Source organism: Eucalyptus grandis, chromosome 11 (genome assembly GCF_016545825.1).
Source record: "Eucalyptus grandis isolate ANBG69807.140 chromosome 11, ASM1654582v1, whole genome shotgun sequence".
NCBI classification, from domain to species: Eukaryota; Viridiplantae; Streptophyta; class Magnoliopsida; order Myrtales; family Myrtaceae; genus Eucalyptus; species Eucalyptus grandis.
Window position 1 is genome coordinate 33,425,273 of NC_052622.1, and position 23,842 is coordinate 33,449,114.

At 40.1% G+C, this 23,842-nt stretch overlaps 4 protein-coding genes across 8 annotated transcripts; 2 read left to right on the top strand and 2 right to left on the bottom strand.

Moving 5' to 3' along the window:
* Nucleotides 1-442: 442 nt before the first annotated feature.
* Nucleotides 443-3,399, bottom strand: LOC104426147 (MADS-box transcription factor 23). 4 transcript variants are annotated; one of them, XM_039304605.1, is made up of 8 exons: nucleotides 3,019-3,399; nucleotides 2,764-2,845; nucleotides 2,297-2,358; nucleotides 2,094-2,193; nucleotides 1,748-1,789; nucleotides 1,177-1,213; nucleotides 984-1,060; nucleotides 443-769 (listed from the first exon to the last, which is right to left on the bottom strand). In XM_039304605.1, the coding sequence occupies exons 1-7, from the start codon at nucleotides 3,396-3,398 to the stop codon at nucleotides 1,026-1,028; spliced, it is 738 nt and encodes a 245-aa protein (XP_039160539.1). In that variant the 5' UTR covers nucleotide 3,399; the 3' UTR covers nucleotides 443-769; nucleotides 984-1,025. The 4 variants fall into 4 exon arrangements, with proteins under 4 accessions (XP_039160539.1, XP_039160537.1, XP_010037401.2 ...); XM_039304603.1 differs by having other exon boundaries at nucleotides 1,172-1,213; XM_010039099.3 differs by having other exon boundaries at nucleotides 1,177-1,218.
* A 2,238-nt stretch (nucleotides 3,400-5,637) lies between these two features.
* LOC104426149 lies at nucleotides 5,638-6,308 on the bottom strand. Its single transcript, XM_010039101.3, has one exon. It carries the CDS (start codon nucleotides 6,147-6,149, stop codon nucleotides 5,940-5,942), a length of 210 nt encoding a protein of 69 aa, XP_010037403.3. The 5' UTR covers nucleotides 6,150-6,308; the 3' UTR covers nucleotides 5,638-5,939.
* Nucleotides 6,309-9,305: 2,997 nt separating this feature from the next.
* On the top strand, nucleotides 9,306-15,300 carry LOC104426150 (CBS domain-containing protein CBSCBSPB5). Of its 2 annotated transcripts, XM_039305508.1 has the most exons (16): nucleotides 9,306-9,654; nucleotides 9,808-9,990; nucleotides 10,996-11,164; nucleotides 11,259-11,391; nucleotides 11,489-11,659; nucleotides 11,737-11,815; nucleotides 11,923-12,036; nucleotides 12,189-12,255; nucleotides 12,458-12,563; nucleotides 12,652-12,710; nucleotides 13,265-13,374; nucleotides 13,482-13,612; nucleotides 14,126-14,211; nucleotides 14,303-14,392; nucleotides 14,652-14,820; nucleotides 14,935-15,300. In XM_039305508.1, exons 2-16 carry the CDS (start codon nucleotides 9,857-9,859, stop codon nucleotides 14,994-14,996), a joined length of 1,680 nt encoding a protein of 559 aa, XP_039161442.1. In that variant the 5' UTR covers nucleotides 9,306-9,654; nucleotides 9,808-9,856; the 3' UTR covers nucleotides 14,997-15,300. The 2 variants fall into 2 exon arrangements, with proteins under 2 accessions (XP_039161442.1, XP_010037404.1); XM_010039102.3 differs by having other exon boundaries at nucleotides 9,307-9,654; nucleotides 14,652-15,300.
* Nucleotides 15,301-16,397: 1,097 nt separating this feature from the next.
* On the top strand, nucleotides 16,398-19,909 carry LOC104426151 (non-specific phospholipase C6). Its single transcript, XM_010039105.3, has 3 exons — nucleotides 16,398-18,611; nucleotides 19,065-19,241; nucleotides 19,318-19,909. The coding sequence occupies exons 1-3, from the start codon at nucleotides 17,528-17,530 to the stop codon at nucleotides 19,614-19,616; spliced, it is 1,560 nt and encodes a 519-aa protein (XP_010037407.2). The 5' UTR covers nucleotides 16,398-17,527; the 3' UTR covers nucleotides 19,617-19,909.
* Nucleotides 19,910-23,842: the final 3,933 nt, after the last annotated feature.

Sequence of the window (23,842 nt, forward strand, 5' to 3'; positions counted from 1 at the left end):
AAGGAGGGTCGACTTAACCGATGAAGGTCTGTGGCATCAAAATTATCGACATGCAGATGAATCGGAGGGAAGTTTTTGGGAAAACAGAAACCCTCAGAAGAGGGAAAAGGAATATGATGAATGGAGAGATAACTAGCGAGGTCTGGGTAGGAAGACGATGACAAAGTACTTAGAGATTGCCATTCGCAGTTCCGTAGAGAGTGGGTGAAGATTGCAGAGAAGGAGCTAAGAGGGAGCGAAGAAGAAGACTCTATCCTGCTGATAGAGAAGAACTCGACAATGACGAGAGGATCTCGACAAGACGAGAGGAGATTTTTTTAAGTTATGAACAAGTTACTCCCCAGTAATTATCGGTCATTTTCTTCATCAACAACTGTTTGACACTTATCAATTTCTTATTGAACCGGCATGGGGGAATTGTTTTCGGTACGAAACAAAAGAATGAATTCATTTCCCTCTGCAAAATCACAGAGAGAAAGTTCAAACATTACGATCATCCATTACCCAGGGGACGAAGTCCATATCTCACAATCCATCCCCAAGCTATTCACGATACACATGTATTGCTTCTACTTCTGGACTTCTGTCGAGTCCATATCACATCTCTCACGCACGTTCACAACATACCAACAAAAAGCAGTCCTAGCTTTGATACACCTTGCCAACCCATGCAATCAGGAAAAATCACCGCCTGTTTTAGCGCCTGCCCACCTCGCCATTGCTTCAGTGTCCGCCATTTACCATGGAGGAAGACCCATCCTCAGGAACCCTGCAATTTGACAGATGTTCAATGGATTACTCTTTCATGGTTTAAAAGCATGCTTAGGCATAGACAACTATTACTTAGTTTTAGATGTAGATTTGTGCAGAATCACTCGAGAACTGTCTATACGAACCATTTTGTGGACAGTCGAGGGATGTTGGATGATCAAAATACTCACGTTTGGGAAAACCAATCTTCGTGATGTATGAGGATGACGTACCTTTGGTCGGGATTAAAGGAACGGTCTACAAAAGCTCCGGGCCTAATATTGACGCTGTGCATCTCTTGGAACTTGACCTTGGAATGATGGAAAATATACGTCGATCATGATCAGTGCAGTGTTGTGAATTGCTAAGCTACGCATCTTCAAAAGTATGTATGTATGTACGATTACAATTACGGAAAGACCTTACTGTTTTCAGGAGACGAGCATTTTCCTCTTGCAGGACTCTGAGCTGAAGAAATTAAGCGACCGTTATGTTGTGTATACACAAAGTCCTTATTGAATGTCCTCGACATTTAATGATATGATAGGCCCCTAATACGTAAGTCCTATTTCATAAATCCTTTTAATCTTAAATCCTTTTTTAAGACCAATAGGTCGAGCATCAATGCACTGTAATATGCAGATTCTTCTCAATATGTATGTTTTTGAATCGATGATAATTAGTAGATGTTTGCATTTTGGAGTACAAGGTTTTCTGCTTGTAATAATCATAGAACAAAATCATAAAACGCGATGCAAGATACCAGCTTTGGATAATGTTTCAGGAGGTGGTTTCGTGTGCATTTGGATCTAGACAAGCTAGGACGCCTAGAATACGCGAGACATCTACGATCTTTTGGGTATGAGTCAAATAGAAGACCTTAGTAAAGTGTATCCAAGATGTTGCATCAACCCTCAAAGCGCAATCATACTAATATGGAGTCTGGATAATTAAGCAAAAAACGACACGAGAGTTTGGTTTAATAAAGGAAACTTACGTTCCTTTTCAGCAGGTTTACACCCTCCGAAATGATGCGTCTCTGTCCATTGCAACCGTTTGCTCAGTCAGAATTGGACAGCAATGAAGTAAACATATACTATGTTTGTGCATGTCTAAGTCATCTGTTCCAGAGTCTTAGAAAGATCCATGTTTATAAGACTAACTCATACTTGCACCGGGATGGTCTTTTCAAGTAAACCTTAAGAAGGAAAGAAAAATAAGACCTCCAGATACTATTTGTACAGTTGAGGAGTTTGCGCTCACTTCATCACAGAGCTAATATATGCATTCTTGAGATATTAGTCCACACCAAATTCAAGAATTACTTAATGAGTAACATCCACCTTCTTGGAGCGGACACGTTCGACACCGGTCTTCAGCTGTCGCTCTAGTTGTCTCAGCTCTTTCACGCCCAACATTGAAAGATCTTCTCCACACAAGTGCCTGCATAAATATGCAGTACGGGTCTTATTTGGTGCATCACAATCCTTTAGAAACTTTTTAAGTTTTCTCATTTTCACCAAAAGAAGAACTCGCTTCCACCTACTTGAGTTGTGCTTCCATAGTTTCAATCCCTCTCGTCAACTCGTGAATTTCAGCCCTCCAGAACTGTAGAGATTGCATCAACAGACTTACAAGTATGTCCCCAGAGTACAATAACAAAGCATTGCTACATAGGACTTTTAGGGTTCATCATGCTGTACCTAGGGAATTAATCTCCTTTGGCTGAATATCAAGTGATAGTTAATCTCAACTAACTCGATTTATTAAGAAATTTAGGCCGAGATGTATTTTCCATCGCTTATAATAAGATAATAATGAAAAATTTAATTCATCTCTTTTTCTTTGAGAGATCATCATAGTTTAATAGGGTGAAGTAGGACAAATTACAAGATTTCTCCTTTCCTGAATTTGATTATAGAGAGTCTAAAGGAGAGAGAGAGTAGATATTTAGATTACATGGCAACAAGTTGAGTTACATATTCAGACAGATTAAGGATAGATCTCAATCACCTCCGCGCTTCGGCATCCCTGGTTCTGAGATGATTGCGGAAGTCCTAATTCGTCTCGGTACTTGACAATAGTCCTATCCATGCTGTGAGCATGCCCCAGTAAAATAGCAAAATGATTCTCATATAAATCAGTACATGCGCATATGGAGAATCAGTACATGCGCATATGGAAGGAAGAAAAGCATGTGCGAATGGAAAAAAAAAAAAAAAAAAGGTAGCTGATAACTAAATGGATCAATTATATCAGTGTGATTACTCATGGCTGGCGAATTGGTAACATTTCCCAGAAGAAGAGAAGACGAGAAGGGCGATTTCGGCATCGCAGAGGACGGAGAGCTCGAAAGCCTTCTTGAAAAGCCCGTTTCGCCGCTTGGAGAATGTCACTTGCCTGCTCGATGCCTTCTCTATTCTCTTCAATTCTACTTTCCCTCTCCCCATTCTTTTGGACTCGATCGGATCTTGGAACCCAAAAAACCAAACCAAACCAACAACAAAAAAAGACAGTTTTAAATCGATGTTGGTTTTCTTTCTTTGGATAGGTATTGCGAGATGGAATCTTATTGGGAGAAAGAAAAAGAGTGTGCCGATGCAAGCTGGTGAATATGGTAGGAATGAGCTGCCATTTCTATTGCACATATAAATAAAGTCGGGCGCTGCTGCAATATGCATGAAAGCATAGGAGGTCGGTGCATTTGATGGCATAGGTGACGCAGGTGACAAGACGCCAACAATATCTCTCTTTCGTCATTTTGGTCAAGGTGTGCAAAAATGTCACTTTATCAAAAAATTAACTCTTTCCAGTCAAATGTCGTGTTAGCTACCGTATGGGGACTTCTTATCTCTATCCTTTGGAATTATTAGCTCTATTTGAAATGCCTGAAATGCCCCGAAGCTGTTGTACTTCATAGTCTTTATAATACTTATATTTTCAACAAAAAAAAAATAAAATCTCTCCTTCGTCTCTTTTTCCATTAGGGTTGATATACAAATTTCGCACAACACCGTCCTTTCCGCCCTTTTCCACTGTATGAAGAAAGTAACCAATACTCTCTTCGGCTTTTTGGTTCACATACCAATTTTATCTTCCCTACCCTTAAAACCTCCGATCTGCCTGCTGTTATTCTGCTCTTTGAACGTTATTATTAGACTTCGAGTGAAGGCGATGGCTGGGTGTTCTCGCGACATACTTTCATAACGCAAGACATGACAAACAAATTACTCTTCGAGTAATAGCCGAAAGATTTTATACTGCTGTGAGAAGAGATCGCTGAGTTAAACATGCTCGATGGGACGGTTTTAGCTTCTGAAACGTTGCATCTTCTCCCAAGTCGACACGTCAAGCTGCGCTCCACGAGGAGATTCTAGCAAAACCCATGAATGGTCGACGCGTGCGCCTTGAGGTGACCTTCCTCAGGGAGCAAAGATCAAAATGTTCCCGAAGTCCATCATTTTCGAGTTGAATAAAAAGGTGAAACGAATCTCCCCACTAAGTTTCATTCTGCTTTTTGGAAGGCGAGAAGATCGAGTTTCACAAGGTGGCCCACCACTTTGTGCACTGGGGCTCTATCCTCGGACATTGAGCTCCCTTCTCCATGACATGACATGACTGTGATGCAAACCACCCTTCTGCGAGAAGTCTGAAACAGCCCTTCTTATTTGCCTGAGGATTGACAAGTTTGCCAAAGATGAAGAAGGATAAGTATGCCCTGGATGTGATCGGGACATGTAACAGATCCTTAAGTATCCTGAGTGTTTATACCACTGCGCACTGGAACTTGCGGGGAAAGAGGTTACAAACCAGCATTCTAGGGTAAGATTTTCACGTCTTATCTGGAATGCTAAGATACTTTCTTCAAAAACCTTCTTTTGATCCCACAGCTAAGTTGAAAGCATATTATATGCTTTTTATAGGTTGTCGACACGATAACAGATCCTTGATAAACACGTTATGGTATTGTTGATTCATTTTGGTCCGCACTTGACCACATAGCAGACGCTTATAGCCACTCGAGCATGTACAGTCTTTTCCAGACAATCGTGGGTAAGCTCATCTCTCTAATCGGAACATGATCAATCCCTTGTCGAGACGTCATTTGCCCAGATTGATTAACCAATCTCTTTTGTCCGTTATGTTATTCGAGTTGACATCATCAAACGATGCTTTCTATGTACAGTCTCCTCTACTGACTTTTCCTCTCTTTGTGGAGTTGATACGCAGGCAAGGAGCAATCGACACGTTCGACCTCTTTGCCGAGGAAAGTTCAGATGGCTCGTGGAAAAAGTGGCGCCACTTTCAGTGGAATCAAAGCATGGGTATCGACATGTCGTCCATGTGGGGCAAAGCTCCTTTCATGAAGTTCCATCGACATATCTTTTCTTTGATTGGCCGACCCCCGTTATGTGATAAAGAAGGACATTGCCTTTATTAATATCTTCTCACTTTTCGTTTCCCACGATTTCGGCCCGGAGGACACGGGAGCAACAGTATAATTGAGGCATGAAGACTAGGGAGAATGCGACTCCTGTCCTGTTAGGCCGCTCCACGTCTTTGTCAGGTCGGTCAATCCAATCGACATCAACGTACTCTTGCATCATCAGCCCCGACCTCTTGCTTGCCCGGCAATATTGGGAGGGGTGTAATGGGACCCGAAGCAAACCCTAGATGATTTCATGTTATTCGTTATTACTCACATGCCAAATTAATTTCTAGCAGGACATGTGACATCGTTCCCTTCTAGAAAATAAAGTCCTCGTTTCGTTTGTAGACCGAGTGGCAACATGTGGCTTATGTTTAGCACGATGAACATCAACTTGCTTTGCCTCGAACTGAAATGAAGGAAATAGACTGAAGAAATGAGAAAGAAAAAGGGGCTAATAACATCAACCGGGTCTACAACAGTTATGGAATCAACGCGACATGCGTGTACGCTTTCTCGACTCCTTCGGAGCAGTGTATCGTCGCACTAACAAAGTAGATCATCAGCGTACACGTATCTAAACCTAGTCTTCTTCGGGGCCTGCTTACGATCCGCAGACACCGACAGCACTAACCATGACAAAACGAACCCGCAAGTACTAATGTTAACAGACACCGACGAAGAGATTGAGACGAGGAAACGTCGGCTGCAGACCAAAAACCGGGTACCCGTCTACGCGCCTATCGCTGCAGCTACCCGATCAGCCGGTGTAGATGTGGACGCCGATGACGACGAGGAAGATGGCGACGAGGCCGAAGAAGATGACGGCGTGGACGATGACGGAGGCGCCGCTGGTCTGCATGTTGCCGAACTCGACCACCCGGTGGCGGCCCGGGATCTGGAACAGCAGCCCCGGGCTGAGCAGCACGAACAGCACCACCGCTATGATCACCGGTCCCCAATCCCCCATCGCTAGAGAACCTCTCAAGAGTGCTGATGTCCCTGCGCCTAGACTTCTGCGGCCTTTGGAGAGCGAACGAGGCGAGACGAGGAGGAGCGGGCGGGCGACTGGTTTTGAATTTTCGAAAGTGTGCGTGGAGGGATGTGGAGGCTTGCCGGGAGGGACAACTGCTGGGTTCTCGGTTACCGGAGGCTCTTGCATCGACGACGGTCCCGATTTCCTAGGTTCGCCCCCACCGCGACGTGGGTGGACTCGTTGGCGGCCCAGCCTGGCTTGGTAATGGCCCATGGCCATTGTGAAACTACTGTTTTGGGCTCTGAGATTATCGGCCCAATGGACATGGAGGTCGGAGAATAACCAAGTTTTGCAATTATCTGGAAACCATCCCCCCAAAAAAAAAAGATCGGCTCAATCACTTGTAAAAATTAATAAATGAAAATGAAAATGTTTAAATATAAAATGTTATCGATGAAGATGTTTTTTTCATTGGCTAATTATTTTAAGCAATATGAGCGATATTTTTTAGAATTATCCATTGTCCGTGAAACAAATAGAACCTTATTCGTCGCTTCTTTTTGAACTTTGGAGCTCATCAACGCAAAACACATGCAACAAAACACATGCAACGTACATATTCAATCTTCTAGAAACTCGAGTATAAATTTCGCCACTTCTAATTTTAAATTACTATTTTCACTGTATGTAAGCATGCCATAAGATTTGCGATGTTTGATGCCGCACTATGACCTTTTGAATTCTCATGTCTTTCTCCCCTCTTTTTTCTTTTTTATAAAGAATGCAAGTATGTACTATGTTGAATGTTCGCCTAAATAGTTCAAATAAAACAAGAAAACACAAAATAAAAATGGATAGTTTATCGAAGATTCAAATTCCTATATGGAAGGGTAATGCTTTTTCAGACTTTATTCATTGCATTTATGCCTTGTAATTATAGGGAAATTTATCATGGTGTATATAGATATTTTTGCAAGTTTTCTATATGGATATATTCTATCGTTGACTCTTTCATAAAATTCTATAATAGTTATTGCCATGCGTACTCATGAGACTTAAGCACAGCATTTATTTCGCATCGGATACCAATAATCCTTCCTTTTGAGGGAATTTTAGGGAAATGTTGACCATTTACAGTAATGTGTTTATGTTGAGAAAAGTACAAAAAAAAAATAAAAAATCTTAACCCTATTATATTGAGCCAATTCGGTCATATAATATTTAATTGAGTCAATTTAATTATAATTTTTTTTTCACATTAATACTAATTTAGTCTCTTAGGTTGGAAATTAGTAACATGAATATCATCCATTTTATATGATATAACTAACACTAATGTTGAATTTTTTTATTAATATATTAATAATTTTTTTCTTTTATTTGAATCGGTGGCTAGTCAAAGTGGCCTCACCTAAGCAAAGGCAAGGTCAACATCAAAAGGCACAAGAGTCAAGACAATTTACACCATGGCAACCCAAAGTCGAAGAAAAGGGAGAAGAACCGTGCTCTCACCATTTGTGGGTGCTCAGCTAGCACCAACCGGTGGAGGAGCTTCCTTCATAGAAGTCTTGGAGTAGGGAGACGAGACGATGAACACATAAGGATGTCAAGACCCTATCTTTTGCCAGATTTGGTGAGGGGCCCTAGCACTTAGACGGCGGCAAAAAGAAAAGGGAAACAAAAAAGAAATGGAAAAGGGAAAATAATCAAAAAATAATTAGAATATCAATTAAATATGTCAACGTCATAAAAATATTTGTGACTAAATTAACCCAATTAAAAGATTTAAGAGTCAATAAGTATCGATATAATACGTTTGTGACTTTTTCGATACTTTTCCTTATTTATATTCATCAGTTATTTTTAATGCAAAAAATGATTTTTTTTTTTCTTACTATTATAATGTATTTTCTTATAATTTGGAAGTCTAATACTATTATTGTGTAATTTCAGTTATGAAATATTTTAGTATTCCTTCCAATTTCTCTCTCTCTCTCTCTCCTATTACAAGCGTTTTTAAGGCATCCAGTGAAAATGGTAATGGGCTGGTCTCGTTACCAAAGGAAAGAATTGATGGCCCTGGGATTCACCATCATCAGGTCGCTTAATGGTCGCTTAATTGGCAAACGCAGCTTGACAAAAATGCATTCCGTATTCCTACGCCCCCAAGGCATGCGCACGCGCGATTGAATTAAAGCGAGGGATTGGACCGGACTGGATTGAAGACCTCGTAATTATATTATGTAATGATTGATTGTCACAACCTTAAACAATCATTAAACCAACTTATATTCTTTCTGTTGTGAAGATTATTCTAGATTAAAATATTTTAGTTGTCTAGAGACGTGGAGAATTTCAACTCCACCCCTTGAATAAGCACGGAATTTGTTCCTTTTTCTTTATTTAATCTTTATTTAATCATAGGCAAACTATTCATTGATGGAAAAAAAATCATTATTTATATTTTTTAGTGTTACGTGCTTTACATGAGGCCACCCTATTGAGATAGGTCCCAAATATTTTCGAAGATAATATATAGCTTGTACTCTTGAAATTGCTCTAAAATGATGCAAGTTCTAAGCTATATATATCAAATCCCTGAAAGAAAAAGTTGAGAAAGAAGAAAGCTATGCAAACTATGCAACAATCTTTTGTACAATTTTCTTTGACAATTAAACAAATAAAAAATTTACGTATTGTCATGTGAAAACAACAACCTTTCTAAAATCAAATTCATCAGGACGAAGAAAAAGAGGGGGGGAATGCTCCTATTCTCTCCATCCGTTTCCTTCTATGTAAGACAAAGACTTCGTCAAAAAATTGTGGACCTTTTCGACCAAAAAGCAAATAAATCGTGGACCAAAAAAAAAAAAAGTGGGGGGGAATTTTATTTAAGCGCGTAAAAGAAAATCAACCCCGGTTCGATCGAAATTCGAAGCGCGTCTCAGGACCTCAGGAATCCTCGGAGCTCGGAATTTCTCCCCCGCATCGCTTTTCGCGTGTCTTTTATTTTTAACTTTTTTTCCTTTGGCCAGCGAAATTCCCCCATTTTCGTTGGAGGAGCTTCGCCTCGTGATAAAAATCGGCGACGACGTGTCGGCTCCCCATTGGCCCACTTCCAATAGAATCGAAAATTTTCATTGTCCCCCCGCACGCATCCCCCTCTTTAGGGTCGGTCCTCCTCCGCCCGTCTTCCTCCGGTCGCTCCATCTTCCCGGAAAACCAGGAAAAGCTTCGATCGGAATCGCCGAATCGCCGGGCCGGGCCTTTTTTCCGGGAAAATCCATCCTCGTTCCTCCCCAATTCCGGTCTCCTCCGGGGAACCGAGCTCCCTCTTCTCCCTCGTTCTCGCGAGCAGGAGAGGGACAATATTATCGCTTCGGGCGATTGAGCTTCATAAATGCCTCGCTCTCATTCATAGTCGGTTGCGTTCGAGATATCCATCGTCGGCTCAATCGATATTTTCTGTCGTCGGAGGAACTGTCATCGTTTTTTGTCGGTTCGCGTTCTTCCCCTCTCTCTCTTTTTTTTTTTTTTTTTTTTGGTTCTTTGAATTCAATTTGAATTTCCTTTGTCAGGGTTGGGAAGTTCTCAGTTCGTATGATTTTGTCTTTTTTTTTTTTATGGAGATTGACCGTGCTTTTTGTTGCAGGAATTTTCTGGAGGAGGAGGAGGAGGATTGGTGGGGATAATCTGTGAAGATGGCTAGCCAGAGCGGGTCGTCGCGGAAGAGCGTGACGCTGTCGAGCTTGTCGCAGGGGAAGAAGAAAGCTTCCGAAAATGGAGGACGAGGATTCGACGGCCCCCGGAAATCTCTTTCGTCTTCTCGTTCCATGTACTTCCAATCATCCTTCCTGCGATTCTTCTTTTGCCGTTCGGTTTTTCTCGCGTTAACTATACGGTTTACCTTATAGAGCAGTTGAGATTCGGTTCTTGTGTGCGCCAACATGCGGGATTGATTATACCATGTGAATTCGCATTGAAAAAAAAATCATTGGTCTGAAAATCCGGACTATAGACATTTCGTCCTCGCGGTTCTGTTGCTGCGTCGTTCCCTCGGGACCGCCGGTTGAGAGAGCGAAATTCGTGATTGTTTCTGGTTCGGTCCATGTCTTTTAAGTCGGGGACCGCCGGTTAGAAACTTCCGTGCTAGTTTATGCCACACTTTTGCCCATTTTTCAAGTTTGTTCGGAAGTTTCTATTTTGTATGAGAAAAATAAAGTGTGGCGCCACCTTCTCTCAGAAATTTGGACGAGCCTATAAACAGGATCACTTTTTTCTGTTTCGCTTAAAACATGAAAGAGCCGATGATGTATCTCTGCAGCCGAACTGAAAAGAGAAGGGGAAGGCTTTCCAGGTGTGGAGGTCTTCCGGCATTGAAATTTGCTTCTAAATGATGCATCTTTTTGGTAACTCGAGTTGTGGTCTTTGCATAATCAATTCATGTTGAAGGTCCTTTGACTGAAGGGGCATTATTGTTACTATTATTTTTACTTTTGCCTATTTTCTCAAAATCATTAGATAAATGTCTTTCCTGGCCTTTTGTTTTTACACGTTAACATATGCATGTGAAAATAACAAATGTTGATAAGGGCAGTTTTGTTTGTTCGGAGGATGCATATATGTTTTTCTTGTATGAATATAAGAGCAATGGAATTTCTTTTTTTTCTTTTTTTTGGGGGGGGGCAAAGGGGATAGGATCAGGCGCACGTGAGGACTCTCTTGGTCTCTGCTCATGAATGTTCATCTGAGCATGTTCACAAGTGCCATATCTACAGAATTTGAGGCTAAAACTAAATTTTAATTTCCTAGTATTGTATTTAAGCTTGTTTGGTTCCAGGGGATTGACTGGAGAGCGCACTGTGAAGAGACTGAGAGTGTCAAAGGCCCTAACAGTACCTGAAACTACAAGCCTCTATGAGGCTTGCCGCAGGATGGCAGCTCGCAGAGTTGATGCTTTGCTGCTAACTGATTCCAATGCACTACTCTGTGGTATTCTTACAGACAAGGTTTGATGTTTGTAACTAGTAACTTCATTCTTGTGCTTAGCACCATTCCTGATTTAAGACCAACATTGCTTTTATTTGCATTTGTTTGCTGAAGGATATAACAACAAGAGTTGTAGCGCGGGAGTTGAATCTTGAGGAAACACCTGTTTCTAAAGTAATGACTCGGAACCCGACATTTGTTCTCTCTGACACCCTAGCTGTTGAGGCACTTCAGAAGATGGTGCAAGGTTAACGACACTCATAGGAACAAATGCTGTCTACTTTAGTTTTATTATTGCTTTATGTGTTGAAATCAGGATATGGTCCTGATGATTCTGGCTGCAGGAAAGTTTAGACATTTACCTGTTGTGGAGAACGGGGAGGTCATTGCTTTGCTTGACATAGCCAAATGCTTATACGATGCTATTGCTCGTATGGAAAGAGCTGCTGAAAAGGGAAAAGCAATTGCTGCTGCTGTAGAAGGGGTTGAAAAAAATTGGGGGACATCCATCCCTGGTTAGTGCTGAATATTATTTCTGATGTCTTTGTTTTTTCCCTACGTGCTTTGTATGAATATATTGTGTACAACACAGGCCCCAACACATTCATTGAGACACTTAAAGAGCGAATGTTTAGGCCCTCTCTGTCCACAGTCATTTCTGAGAATTCAAAGTAGGTAATATCTCCTTTTGCTTTTTCGATTGAATATCATCTTCATTTATCGGACTATGATGTATTGAAAGCTTAAGCTTCTTCTAATAGATGTTGGCATTTTTCAGATTGGTAACTGTTTCACCAACAGAGACGGTCTTAGAAGCAGCCAAAAAGATGCTTGAATCCCGATTAAACTCAGCGGTTGTGACTGTAGAAAATAAACCAAGGGGAATTCTAACGTGAGTTGGTTTTGTTTTAAACTTTTTCTTTTCCAAGAAATAGAAAGAAGTGACTTTTATGAACTTGTGTTTCAGTTTGAATTAAGAGTTATCTTGTAACATATCCAACGCAGTGACGATTCTTATGGGAATAACTTTTGTGTTTGTTTCAGTTCAAAAGATATATTGATGCGAGTAATAGCTCAAAGTCTTCCTCCAGATTCCACTCCTGTGGAGAAGGTACTTGTTTTGTTGAGATGGGAGAGTGCATTCTCAAATGATTTGACTAATTAAGTTCATTATCTATTTTAGACCTGTTCTCTACTATGTAGCTTGGAAAAATGTAAAAATTTAATCATGTATAGAGAAGGGCTCAAATTGATATGCATTGGGACTTGTGTGTGCTTAATTGTGGTTATTAAGATTTCCTTTTTAATTGCAGGTCATGACTCCAAATCCAGAATGTGCAACGGTCGACACTCCTATTGTTGATGCCTTACACACCATGCACGATGGAAAATTTTTACACCTTCCAGTGGTAGATAGAGGTGATTGACATTGAATTAGGAGTCAGCAGATGCTTGTTGGTTTAGGTGGATTATTCATATTTTCTAATGAAATGATTGATTGGAACAGATGGAAATATTGTCGCCGTGGTGGATGTCATTCACATAACTCATGCTGCTGTTGCCACTGTGAGTTGAATTTCTAGCTAGGGTGTTCACTTCTTTTGCATCAAGCCTTGTGCGGGTTAGCTGCATAATAACTTTTTCTTCCCCTATGATTTTCAAAAAGCAAATACCTTTTCAGAGGCTGTCAAGTTTATTTGTATTACTTTTAACTTTCATTAAGAAGTAGAACAGCTTGAGATTTGATGTTTTTTATGGCTTTAATATATCTCTTGATATTGCATGGGCCTGCAATGCACTGGGTAATCAGATTGCAGTATGCCATATTGCTTTTATCTGCCGCGACTTCTTGTTTTAGGATTCTTTTTCAGTGGGTTGCTATTCTATAGAACTTCATGGAGCAGAATTCGTACTCCCTGATTCGAACTAAGCATCATGTACAGTGTCGGGGCTTTTTTCATCGGTCATTTGTTTTGTGTTGAAACCGGACTGAAGAATCCTGAGAAAAAGGCCCCTTCTCTTTCCTTTTTCTCTTATTAAGATTTTTCATGAGGCTTTTTCCATGTTCTTTTTACTACTTCCTAGTCTTTCAAGTTTAAAGCTTTTGTCTTTTTGACTAGGTTGGAAGTTCTGCTGGAGTCAACAATGAGGCTGCAAGCACAATGATGCAGAAGTTTTGGGATACTGCTATGGCTGCTAGTCCAACAGATGATGAAGAAGAAGCTAGAAGGTAATATGATATGCCCAATTTTTACGACAAGATTCTTCTTCACGGGGACGCTTCTATGGCCTGCTTTTGCAACTGTTGTTTACTTACCCCACCAAGTGACATCTCAGTGAAGGTTCCATGAAGTTAACTTCCGATGGAGGAGACATCGGGAGATCATTGTCCTATTCATCAACCCAACCAAATTCATTTACCTTTAAGATTGAAGATAAGAAGGGGCGGATGCATAGATTTTCTTGTGGTAAATACTTCCATCTTGCTTAGGTTTCTTGGGAAATTGCTATGATTTTTACCTTTTTCCTTAATGTGGTGTATTTGCCATTAATCCTTATAATGGTGCATCCTGTTGGTTTAGACGAAGTACTCACCCTGAAATTTTAACCATTATAAATTATTTTGAAGTGATAGTCCTGCTCTGCAATGGGAGAATCCCTTTCTTCACTAAAAAATTTAATGCAACATATTTATTTTGTTTTAGCAGAAATGTTTTTCATGGTTGTTTAAGTATTGGTTTTCAGTTCAGATACCTCTAGTTACTATTTCAGACTTTTATGAAATTGTGAGTATCAACTTTTGGGAGTCTTTCTTTACCAAAAGAAAACTTTTGGGAGTCTTTATACATTTGAGACATTTGAGAGAATGTGTTCTTCCATCATCGGTGATGAATGTTCTAATGCAAAACTGTTCTCCTGACATTAAGATGTAGTGCTGTGTTCAATTGACTTTCCCTTGGTTTCATGTTTTTTGATGTCAGATGCTCAAAGCATGACAGATATTATAACATCAATTGTCCAAAGAGTAGGTGATGACATTGACAGAAACAATCTACCTCAGATTCTGGTGAGTCCAGCCTTACAATTTTTGGGATTTCCATGACATCTCTACCTTTAATTTCTGTGTCATTTTTTGCTAATTCATGGTCCATTGGCAGTATGAAGATGAAGACCATGATAAGGTCGTCCTCGCATCAGACGGTGATCTCGCGGCTGCAGTTGAACATGCAAGGTCAGCTGGTTGGAAGGTCAGCTGCTTTGTATATCAGTTCCTTCCTTTTACTTAAAAAAATTATAGATTGGCTATGTGTTCTGGAGCACAAGAAGTCTCTGCAAACTGATTTCACTTATTAATGGCAATCTCTCTTTCGCTCTCTCTATCTCTCACAAAAATAGATTGACCGTTTATTCCTGGCATCTTTTGGTGGAACACTATCATAATTTGATCAGATGATTATGCAAATTGGGGCTGCATAAAGTTTGATTGTTTATTCTGACCTGTTGTAGGGTTTAAGATTGCATCTAGATTATTCTGGAACAGCCAAGCGAAGTAGAGGTGCGACTGGTGGTGACATGGCTTATGCCCAAGCAGATGCTTGGGCTTCTGCGTACAGTGCTGTTGCAGCTGGGGCTGCTCTTGTTGCTGGATTGGGAGTATTGGCATACTTGAAAAGAGGTGGTAATTAAATTTCCATATCGATGCCCAATTCCAAGGAACCTGCCGAAGTGGCAAATGAAAGATGGAATCCTAACACTAATTCTTGGGCGGGTTTATTGCTCTTAATCATAGATACTCGGGGAACTGTACGCAGAAGGAGAAGAAAAGTTCTTGGCACTCGGCTGCCTTTGTAAGGTTGCGCTATGACCCATTTGTTTCACCAGGTTTTGCAGTTCCTGATCTCCAGGAATATTTTGGCTGGTCGGTATTTGTGTCATTCAGAAAAAAAATAAAAATAAAAAATCGAGGCTTGTGGGTTCGAAAATGAATATTAATTGATTTTTTATTTCTTGGGTTTAGGCAGTATTGTATGTGGTGTGGTGGGTAACTGCCACGGGACTGTATAAACGATCTTTGCGTTGTTTGCAATCACTGTGACTATATACTCTGCAAGAATCTCGGCAGCATTGGAGATTAAACACTGCTTTGCCCATCATCCATGTCTGGTCTTTCTTTTCCTATTTTTCCCCTTTGCTTATATCCACAGATCAAGACACATGATCATCACAAGATGGGTTTGTAGAGCCGGGCACGCCTTGCGGAGTCGTTAATTCTCGTGGTTCGTCTCGCATGATTGATGGAAATGGACAAGAAAAGGTACGAATTCGCCGGTATTCCATTTTCCCCCACTTGTACGCAGGTTTGAATTGGCTAGTTACATCTAAACATCCCAACCTCAACCCCATCACCTCCTGTCCTGCCCTGCCCTGCGCTGCCGGTGGAATGACCGGGACAAATGAGGAATTGGCTTGTTCCGGCATCACTGCGGGGAGTTCTTTTTCTGTCCTGGCGAGATTCAAGAGGCTTCTGCACATTGGAGCAGACACCAACCGAACACAGAGGCCCATGTGGGTCAAGTGCCGATCACAAGATCTGGGCCTCGAGGCCCGTATCATCACGTGGGTCCGGTCCAACAACCGATCTCAATTCCTTTCCGGTTCCCCATTGTCGGTGCGTGGACCCCACTAACTACACCGGCCCGATATTAAGCGCGTAAAACTTTGACACCGTTAACCTTTTTTGGGTTTTCAGCTTCCCTTTCTCCCTTTCTTTTTCTCCTTTTCTCACTCTAGTGCAGGCGCTTTTTATGGGGCTTCCCATTCACCATTCCTCTGCAGGGGACAGAGCAGAGAAGCTTGTCCACTACGACCTTCTTGCCTTAAATTAGGGTTCAGATACCGATACGAAATTCTTCCTTACACCCCCCCCTAAAAATGGAGTGTTTTCTCGTCATCAACATCATTTATCAGCTGAGCTCCGCAAATCTGACAGATATGGAGTGCGTTTAAATGTTGGGCATATATAATTACAGGAGTTTTACTAAAAAGCGGGGCAGTAATGTCGAGATCCAGTCCGGCCACATGCGTTTCCATTTGGTCAACTAATAATGATGATGCCACGATGAGATGGCAGGTTGAATTCAATCACTGATACTGCTGCTAATGCTCATTTAATGCCGAAGAATCGACGTTCACGTTCAGAAGGAGCACCCCGCACTTAGGTCTCCTATTATAATATTCTTATCTCTCTCTCTCTCTCTCTCTGCCTGCCCGTCAACCGATGGTGAATTTGATAACGCCGCTCCGGCGAGGATTCAGGAGGTACACCACGCAAGGTTTGGCCTTCTTCTGATGCTTTCGGTTCCCTAATCAAATCTTTGCATCCCTGTTTTCTTTAGACGGCTCTACATCTTGTAATAACTTTGGGATAGCCGAAAGCACCATTTTTCTTCGGAAATTGACGAGCGACCCGCTCCAGGAAAGAGCGATGGAGTACGATGTCAGTGCAGAACAGCATCGTCGTCCTCCTTGTTAGTTAAAGAAAAAAGTGGGTCAAGATTAGTGAAGAAAAACCCAAAAGAAAGTATACCAGACGCACGCATGATTGGATTTGTGACATAAAGGCGATACAAAGCAATCCGGATATGGTCCCTTCATTTAAGAAAACAGAAATGTCCTAAGTTAACCCGATTGTATCCAGCCTTAGCATCCGAAAACTTTAGACAGAGCACGATAAAAAAATAAGCAAATAGATTGCGGCCGAAGGAAAGAACAGAGAATGTTGTACTATAAATTCGATCGCTCGGAATCTGAAAATGACATCAAAACACGCAAGGGAGGAAGAAGAAACAGCGAATCCAAAAAGCTCGGACCCAAATCTTTCGAGAGCCAAAAGATGAGACCCCAGTCCCTCGCGTGGAAACTGATTCGTCCGAGAAACACGCGAGTGTTGACCGCACCCACCACCACACGAAAGCGCTGCAGATCTTCCACTCGTCCCACGAAAAAAAGAACCTTGTTATAAGCAGGAAAAAAAGACCAGAAATTTCTCCTCTCCCCGCGCTCTCTGCACCATAAACAAATACAGTTGCCGCCTCTTCTCTGAGAGTGAAACCAGGAACCAACGTGTCACAACACATCCCAAAGCCGGATGGAATGGAAACTGCTTTTTTATAAACCAAGATTCTTTACCAACTTTGTCACTCCCGCACTCAAAAATAAAGCTCCACTGTCAGTTCACCATTCCCCTGCAAGGTCCTTTGGAAAGCCAATTGGGAAAAAGGCCAATCTTGCGTAAATCTAGACGAACCCATCTGCCAGCATCGTCTTCTTTCGCACCATTTTTCACTCTGGTTGTGTCTTTCGCTTTTCCTAGCACAGCAGCTATGAGACATCCTAAGAAGACGAGGCTGCTTCCTCTGTTTCCCACGATCCTGCTCCTCGGTCTCGCTCTTTCACGTCTCTCCTTGGCCCAACGAGGACAACCCATCAAGACGATCGTGGTGTTGGTGCTGGAGAACAGGTCCTTCGATCACATGCTCGGATGGATGAAAAGAAGCATCAATCCTAACATCAATGGCGTTACCGGGCGCGAGTGCAATCCGGTCTCGACCAATAAAACTGACCCGGGAATGATCTGCTTTACGGACGACGCCGAGTTCGTTGATCCCGATCCGGGCCACTCGTTCGAGGCCGTGCAGCAACAGGTGTTTGGGTCCGGCACTGTTCCTACCATGACAGGCTTTGTGGAGCAAGCTCTGACCATGTCGCAGGACCTCTCGGAAACTGTGATGAAGGGCTTCCGGCCTGAGTCTTTGCCTGTTTATGCCACTCTGGCGAGTGAATTCGCTGTGTTCGATCGGTGGTTCTCGTCGATTCCTGGCCCGACTCAACCTAACAGGCTCTTTGTCTACTCCGCCACCTCTCATGGCTCCACCAGCCATGTCAAGAAACTGCTTGCCAAAGGGTTTCCTCAAAAGACCATCTTTGATTCTCTCCACGAGAATGGCATGAACTTTGGGATTTATTACCAAAACGTACCCAACACGCTGTTCTATAGGAACTTGAGGAAATTGAAGTATATCCTCAAATTTCATCAGTATGATCTGAAGTTCAAGAAAGATGCTAGAGATGGGAAGTTGCCTAGCCTAACCGTCATCGAGCCTCGGTACTTTGATCTCAAGGGTATGCCGGGTAATGATGATCACCCTTCTCATGATGTGGCCAATGGGCAAAAGCTTGTTAAGGAAGTCTATGAGACACTAAGAGGAAGCCCCCAGTGGAATGAGACACTCTTGATCATCACGTATGATGAGCACGGTGGATTCTATGACCATGTCGAGACTCCATATGTCAATGTGCCTAATCCGGATGGGAACACCGGCCCTGCTCCATATTTCTTCAAGTTTGATCGCCTTGGGGTTCGGGTGCCCACGATCATGGTGTCTCCTTGGATCAAGAAAGGAACTGGTAAGCCCACTGCCTTAAGCCTTTTTGTGGTGCTGCTGAAGCTCGAACTATTTGACAGAAGGAATGTTTCTTCAAACATAATCATTTAATTACCTGCTTATTAAATTAGTCAACGAGTTTTTGCCTATTAGCCACGACTGCAGGGATCACATATTCTTTGTTTTAGTGAAATATATTATGGCATTGTTGAATTAGTCATCCTTAGAATGGAGATCAATAAGAATTGTTTTGAGAAGGGTATTACTGATTTGAGGCCATTTAAAATGTGCTTTTGACAGTAAGAAACTACTATAGTTGTCAGACCCAAAAAAAAAAAAAAAAAACTACTATAGTTGGGCGGTGATGCTTGTGGTTTGGTTGCTATTGGTGACAAATGGCTCTGGTTTTTTGAGGAACTATATGTGCCTCAGGAATGTATTGATCTTTTCCTATTTGGATTGGTAAAAATTGCAGTGATAAGTGGTCCGAAGGGACCAGCTCCAAATTCAGAGTTCGAGCATTCTTCAATTCCTGCAACGATAAAGAAAATTTTCAACCTCACCTCCAACTTCTTGACTCACAGAGATGCATGGGCTGGCACGTTTGAAGAGGTTGTAGGAGAATTGACCTCCCCCAGAACTGACTGCCCAGGTATGGAGAATTAAGTGATCACTAATTACAGTTAGCAAGTATTTAACATGCTGCTGAATTATTATATGTTGTGCAGAGACATTGCCTCATGCGATGCCTTTGAGGAGTTCAGAAGCAAAGGAAGACGGCGCACTATCTGAGTTTCAGAGTGAAGTTGTGCAGTTAGCGGCTGTGCTAAATGGGGACCACTTCTTGAGCAGCTTCCCGGATGAGATGGGAAAGAAGATGAATGTAAAGCAGGCCAGTGAGTACGTGAATGGTGCCATTTCTCGGTTCATCAGAGCAAGCAAAGAGGCCATCAAGTTGGGCGCAGATGAGTCTGCTATTGTTGATATGCGGTCATCACTCACTACAAGGTCCTCTATCCACAATTAGATAGAACTCCCGGGGATTTCACATGTTTGATAGAGTAGTCTATATAAGAAATTTAGGTATATCTTTGCTTGGGGAATTTGTCAATCAGAACAGCTGGGAAGGAAGAATGAGAAATCAAAGCTTGCTTTATAGGTTCAGTTTTTTAAATATGGTTTTTCATGCTAGACAATTATCTGCTTTAACTTGCTAGGGAGCGGAGGGCAGGAAAAACTGCTTCTCTGAGGTTGCTCTGTAAGTAAAACTTAGACTAATGTTCTATGCTTTCATATCCAGCTTTGGAAGTTCATGCCGAATTGCAGTATCGGTTGAGCATTTGCAGGAATTCATGAAAAATTGCAGAACCCTTAATCCAAACTTAGATTGTTCTATGATCTCCTACCTGACCCTTAAATCATTTTCTGAGAGCATTTTTTCAGAATTGTTACTCACCACCCTCTTAACAAGGGCAGGTGAACCAGGTTTACGTTGCAGCATTGGCTGTGTGGCTTCACTTCACGCTGGCAAAAAAATGCGTAGCAGCTTGGGTCTTAGCAACTGAGGCCACTCGGTGATAAGACAATGAGAACTAATGTAAATTATGTTATCTGTTAGACCTTGGATGGATTTTTTGACTAGCCAAAGAGGTTGGGCAACCATGTGAAAGAAGAAACAAAATTCCCTGAAACTTGCGCAGGCTTCAAGTCAGTAGTTATGTTTGACTTCACCAAGCAAGGTCTCCATTGCCTGGTGTCAATTCACGTTGCCATTAAATTGCAACAACCATTTACTGGAGAAAGGTACCTTTCAAGACGACGATGAGTGCAATTGCACACTGGACTCTTTCTGGAACCTCGGTGAAATTCACAGTATTGCCCTCTCTTACGAGATATAACAGTGATAAAAAGCCGAAACTTTGTAGCTTCATCGTCATATCTTTCCATTTGCTTTGAGTTTTGGTGTTTGAAGATGAACGATCGACCACACTTCTGGAATATTAGTCAGTGTCATTCACCAATGAAAGCCTCAAAAGTGGGATTCGAACTTTCGAAGCGGAGCCCAACAGATTGCAGAGTCTGAAAATCGCTGGTTTTTTTTTTCTTGGGAGTGCATTTATGTTCCTCCGAACAAGTTTTGTTCAAAAATAATTTTTGCTATTTCTATTCCTAGGAACATGGAAGTAGATTTTGTTTTTACTTCTTATTATTATTCCAAATCTATTCCTTAACCACTTTCTATTCCGAAGAATAAAAAAAAATTAACTGATGTTATCAAACGGATTTTTGTTCTTTTTCTATTATGAGAAATAAAAGAAAAAAATAGATTCATAGGATGGTTATCAAATAGGCTATTAGTATCAAAATTATCAATTTGCGCTTTGTACATATGTGAAGGGAGAGATTGTCCCATTTTAATCAAGGTAAGGTTTTGTACCATCAATGCTCCATGAACAAGCAACGGAATAGTTGCGTGACAATACAACTAGTAATTTGTATGTACTGTTGAATGGTAATGTTGGAACTAGTTGTATGAGATCTGTTTTGAAGTGTGGTTAAATATTTATTTTGGTTTTGCGTTGTAATAGGAAAAATATGGAGAATTCATTATATAACCCCAATTCGGCCTTATGCTAAAATGATCAAATTTGATAAAAAAAAAAAAGTAGACCTATCAAAATAAATCATAAATTCATTTTTTAACCCATATTTGATGGCTGAGTGATTATATGGATTAGTTATATTTTGTAAATGGGTAATAAATGGTTTAGAATAGCAAAACCCAAAAAAATGTGTGTTAAATGAGTTCATGGTTTACCCAAATCCAATCAATTTTTATGACTTCCTCTTCACTCTTTATGAAAAGATAACGGACTACTTAGACTTTTCTAAGTTCAAAGAAGTTTTAGGGTCTGTTTGGTAATGTGTCGAACAATATTTATTCCTATTTTTATGTTACTCGGAACAAAAAAATAATAATATCCGTTTGGTAATATTTTTGTTTTTAAAAATAGATTTGGAAAAGAATAAAAAGTAAATAAATAAATAAATTATTTCTTTGTTTTGGAAACAATTCTAGAATCAAGAATTTTGTTTTTTTATTTTTATTTTTATTTTTTCTTCTTCTTCTTCCTCTAACTGGTTGTTGCCTTAGTCTCGCCGTGGTTGGGTGAGGGTAATGCCGACCTCGCCATGGTTGGGTGAGGTTAAGCCTTGTTGGCAACTAGGTGAAGCTTAGCCTCATCTAGCCACGGTGAGGCTCCCCAAGGTCGGCAAGATCATTGGCCCTCGTTTGGTTGGTCGTTTGCCATGGGCCGACGCCAGAGGAAGAGGAAGAAGAAAAGGAAAAAGAAAATAAAAAAAAAAAAAAAAAGAGAAAAATATACTAAAATTATTTAAAAATTAAAAGAAATTTTAAATCACAAAAAATTTTGAGGGTTTTACCAAATGCATTTCTATTGTGGAAATATAAATTTTGTATAATTATCAAATGCCTTCGAATGCTTATAAAAACGTTTAGGAAATACAATAAGAAAAATCATTTATAAATAGAATTGTTTTCGAATGACGGCAGTTAGTTCCAAACACACTTTTAATGGGCTTGCAAGATGAGCCCGATTTCACTTATTAAAAATATCAAGACAATTTGCTTTTCTCTTTTTTTTTTTTTTTTTTTTTTTTTGTATTTTTAGTGTTTTTTTTTTTTTTTTGGTAAGGTAAGAATATATAAGCTAATAACCAAAATATACAAGAGGCTCGACTCCAAAAACTTACACTCATAAAGACAACAAGTTAGGACGAGTGGAAGGGAGCCGAAAAAAAGAAGAAGGACTGCAAGACAAGCGGACCAACCAACAAAAGCAAAGCAGCCAAACAAAAGACAACAAAACCGAATTGTATTTTTAGTGTTAATACCATGAAAATCTCCAAATTGGTATACTTGTCACTTATTTACTATAAATTAATTTTTTAACGATAAAAAATCCAAACTAGTATGCCCATGATAAATTCACCAAAAACTATATATATAATTTTTTTTTACCACCAAAAACCCCACATTTGTTGTTTCAGTTAAATTTGATTAATATTATGAGAAATCATAAACTAATGTATTTGTCAGAAACGAAGGATAAAACCTCAAATTAATAGACCCAACTACCACGCATCATTTGACTCAACAATTTGATTGTAAAATTTTGTGAAAACTAATGAATTTGTTATAGGTGTATCGGCTTAGGGCCTTTCGTGATATTAACCTTTATTTTTGTTAATCATGTAATTTTCATTTGTTATTTATTGAAATATATCCTTCCCTTGGTTTCATTTGGCATTGTTATTTTCATGTAATATTCTAATAACAAAAATGAATGAAATTGATCACTCATATTACTTACGAAAATGAATGAACGAAATTTTTTTTCAATGTTTACAAAAATATTATGATTAGTAGCAAAAATAATTTTAATTAATTACTTATTTAAGTGATACATGCGATCATTTTTTGAAAAAATATTTTTCAAGTAATTCATTTTCCATGAAACAAAAGGAGTTTTAATTCTTATTATTGCAATTCATGGTCAGCGTAAATTAGCCTTTTCAGTATCTTATATTTCATTTAATTAAACTTTCAATTCCTCTACGTTATGTGTTACTACTAATTTTCTCTTATTCTTCATTGTGGATCAATACAGAGATTGAAAACACTACACAATGTCGAAAGCCAATTCTTTAGTATTTTATAGTTGAAATAGCAATTTTATCTAAATAACATATACGCTTGAATGACTTAAAGTGTATTAACTAAGTGATATGGATTTTTATAGGTTGAATTTAATATTAAAGCATTTTAGTAAATTGGTTGAGTTTGATACGAGTTGGGTCAAATCAGTTATGAGTTACTGAATTTATATTGTATATAAATTCCAACTTGACTCAAACCACTAATTTGATGATCTACCAAAAAGCGAAATAGCTCCAAAACGACAATTGAGAAAATCAAGTCTTACCTTCGGAGCATTTTTAGAACCCAATGATTCTAACTTTCGAGAAGTGCCACAGTATATTGCCTTATATAGGCATGAACTGCCTCAACATCACAAGGCACCTGAAGGACAAGTCCCTCTAATGCTACTATAGATAAGAGATACGAAACTGATTTTTTTGTTTTGGTCATTTTCATTCAAAGTACTTGTTAAAAGTAGGGTCAATATCACAAAAAGAAGAAGAAAAGAAGCCATATGTTATTTTTTTGTG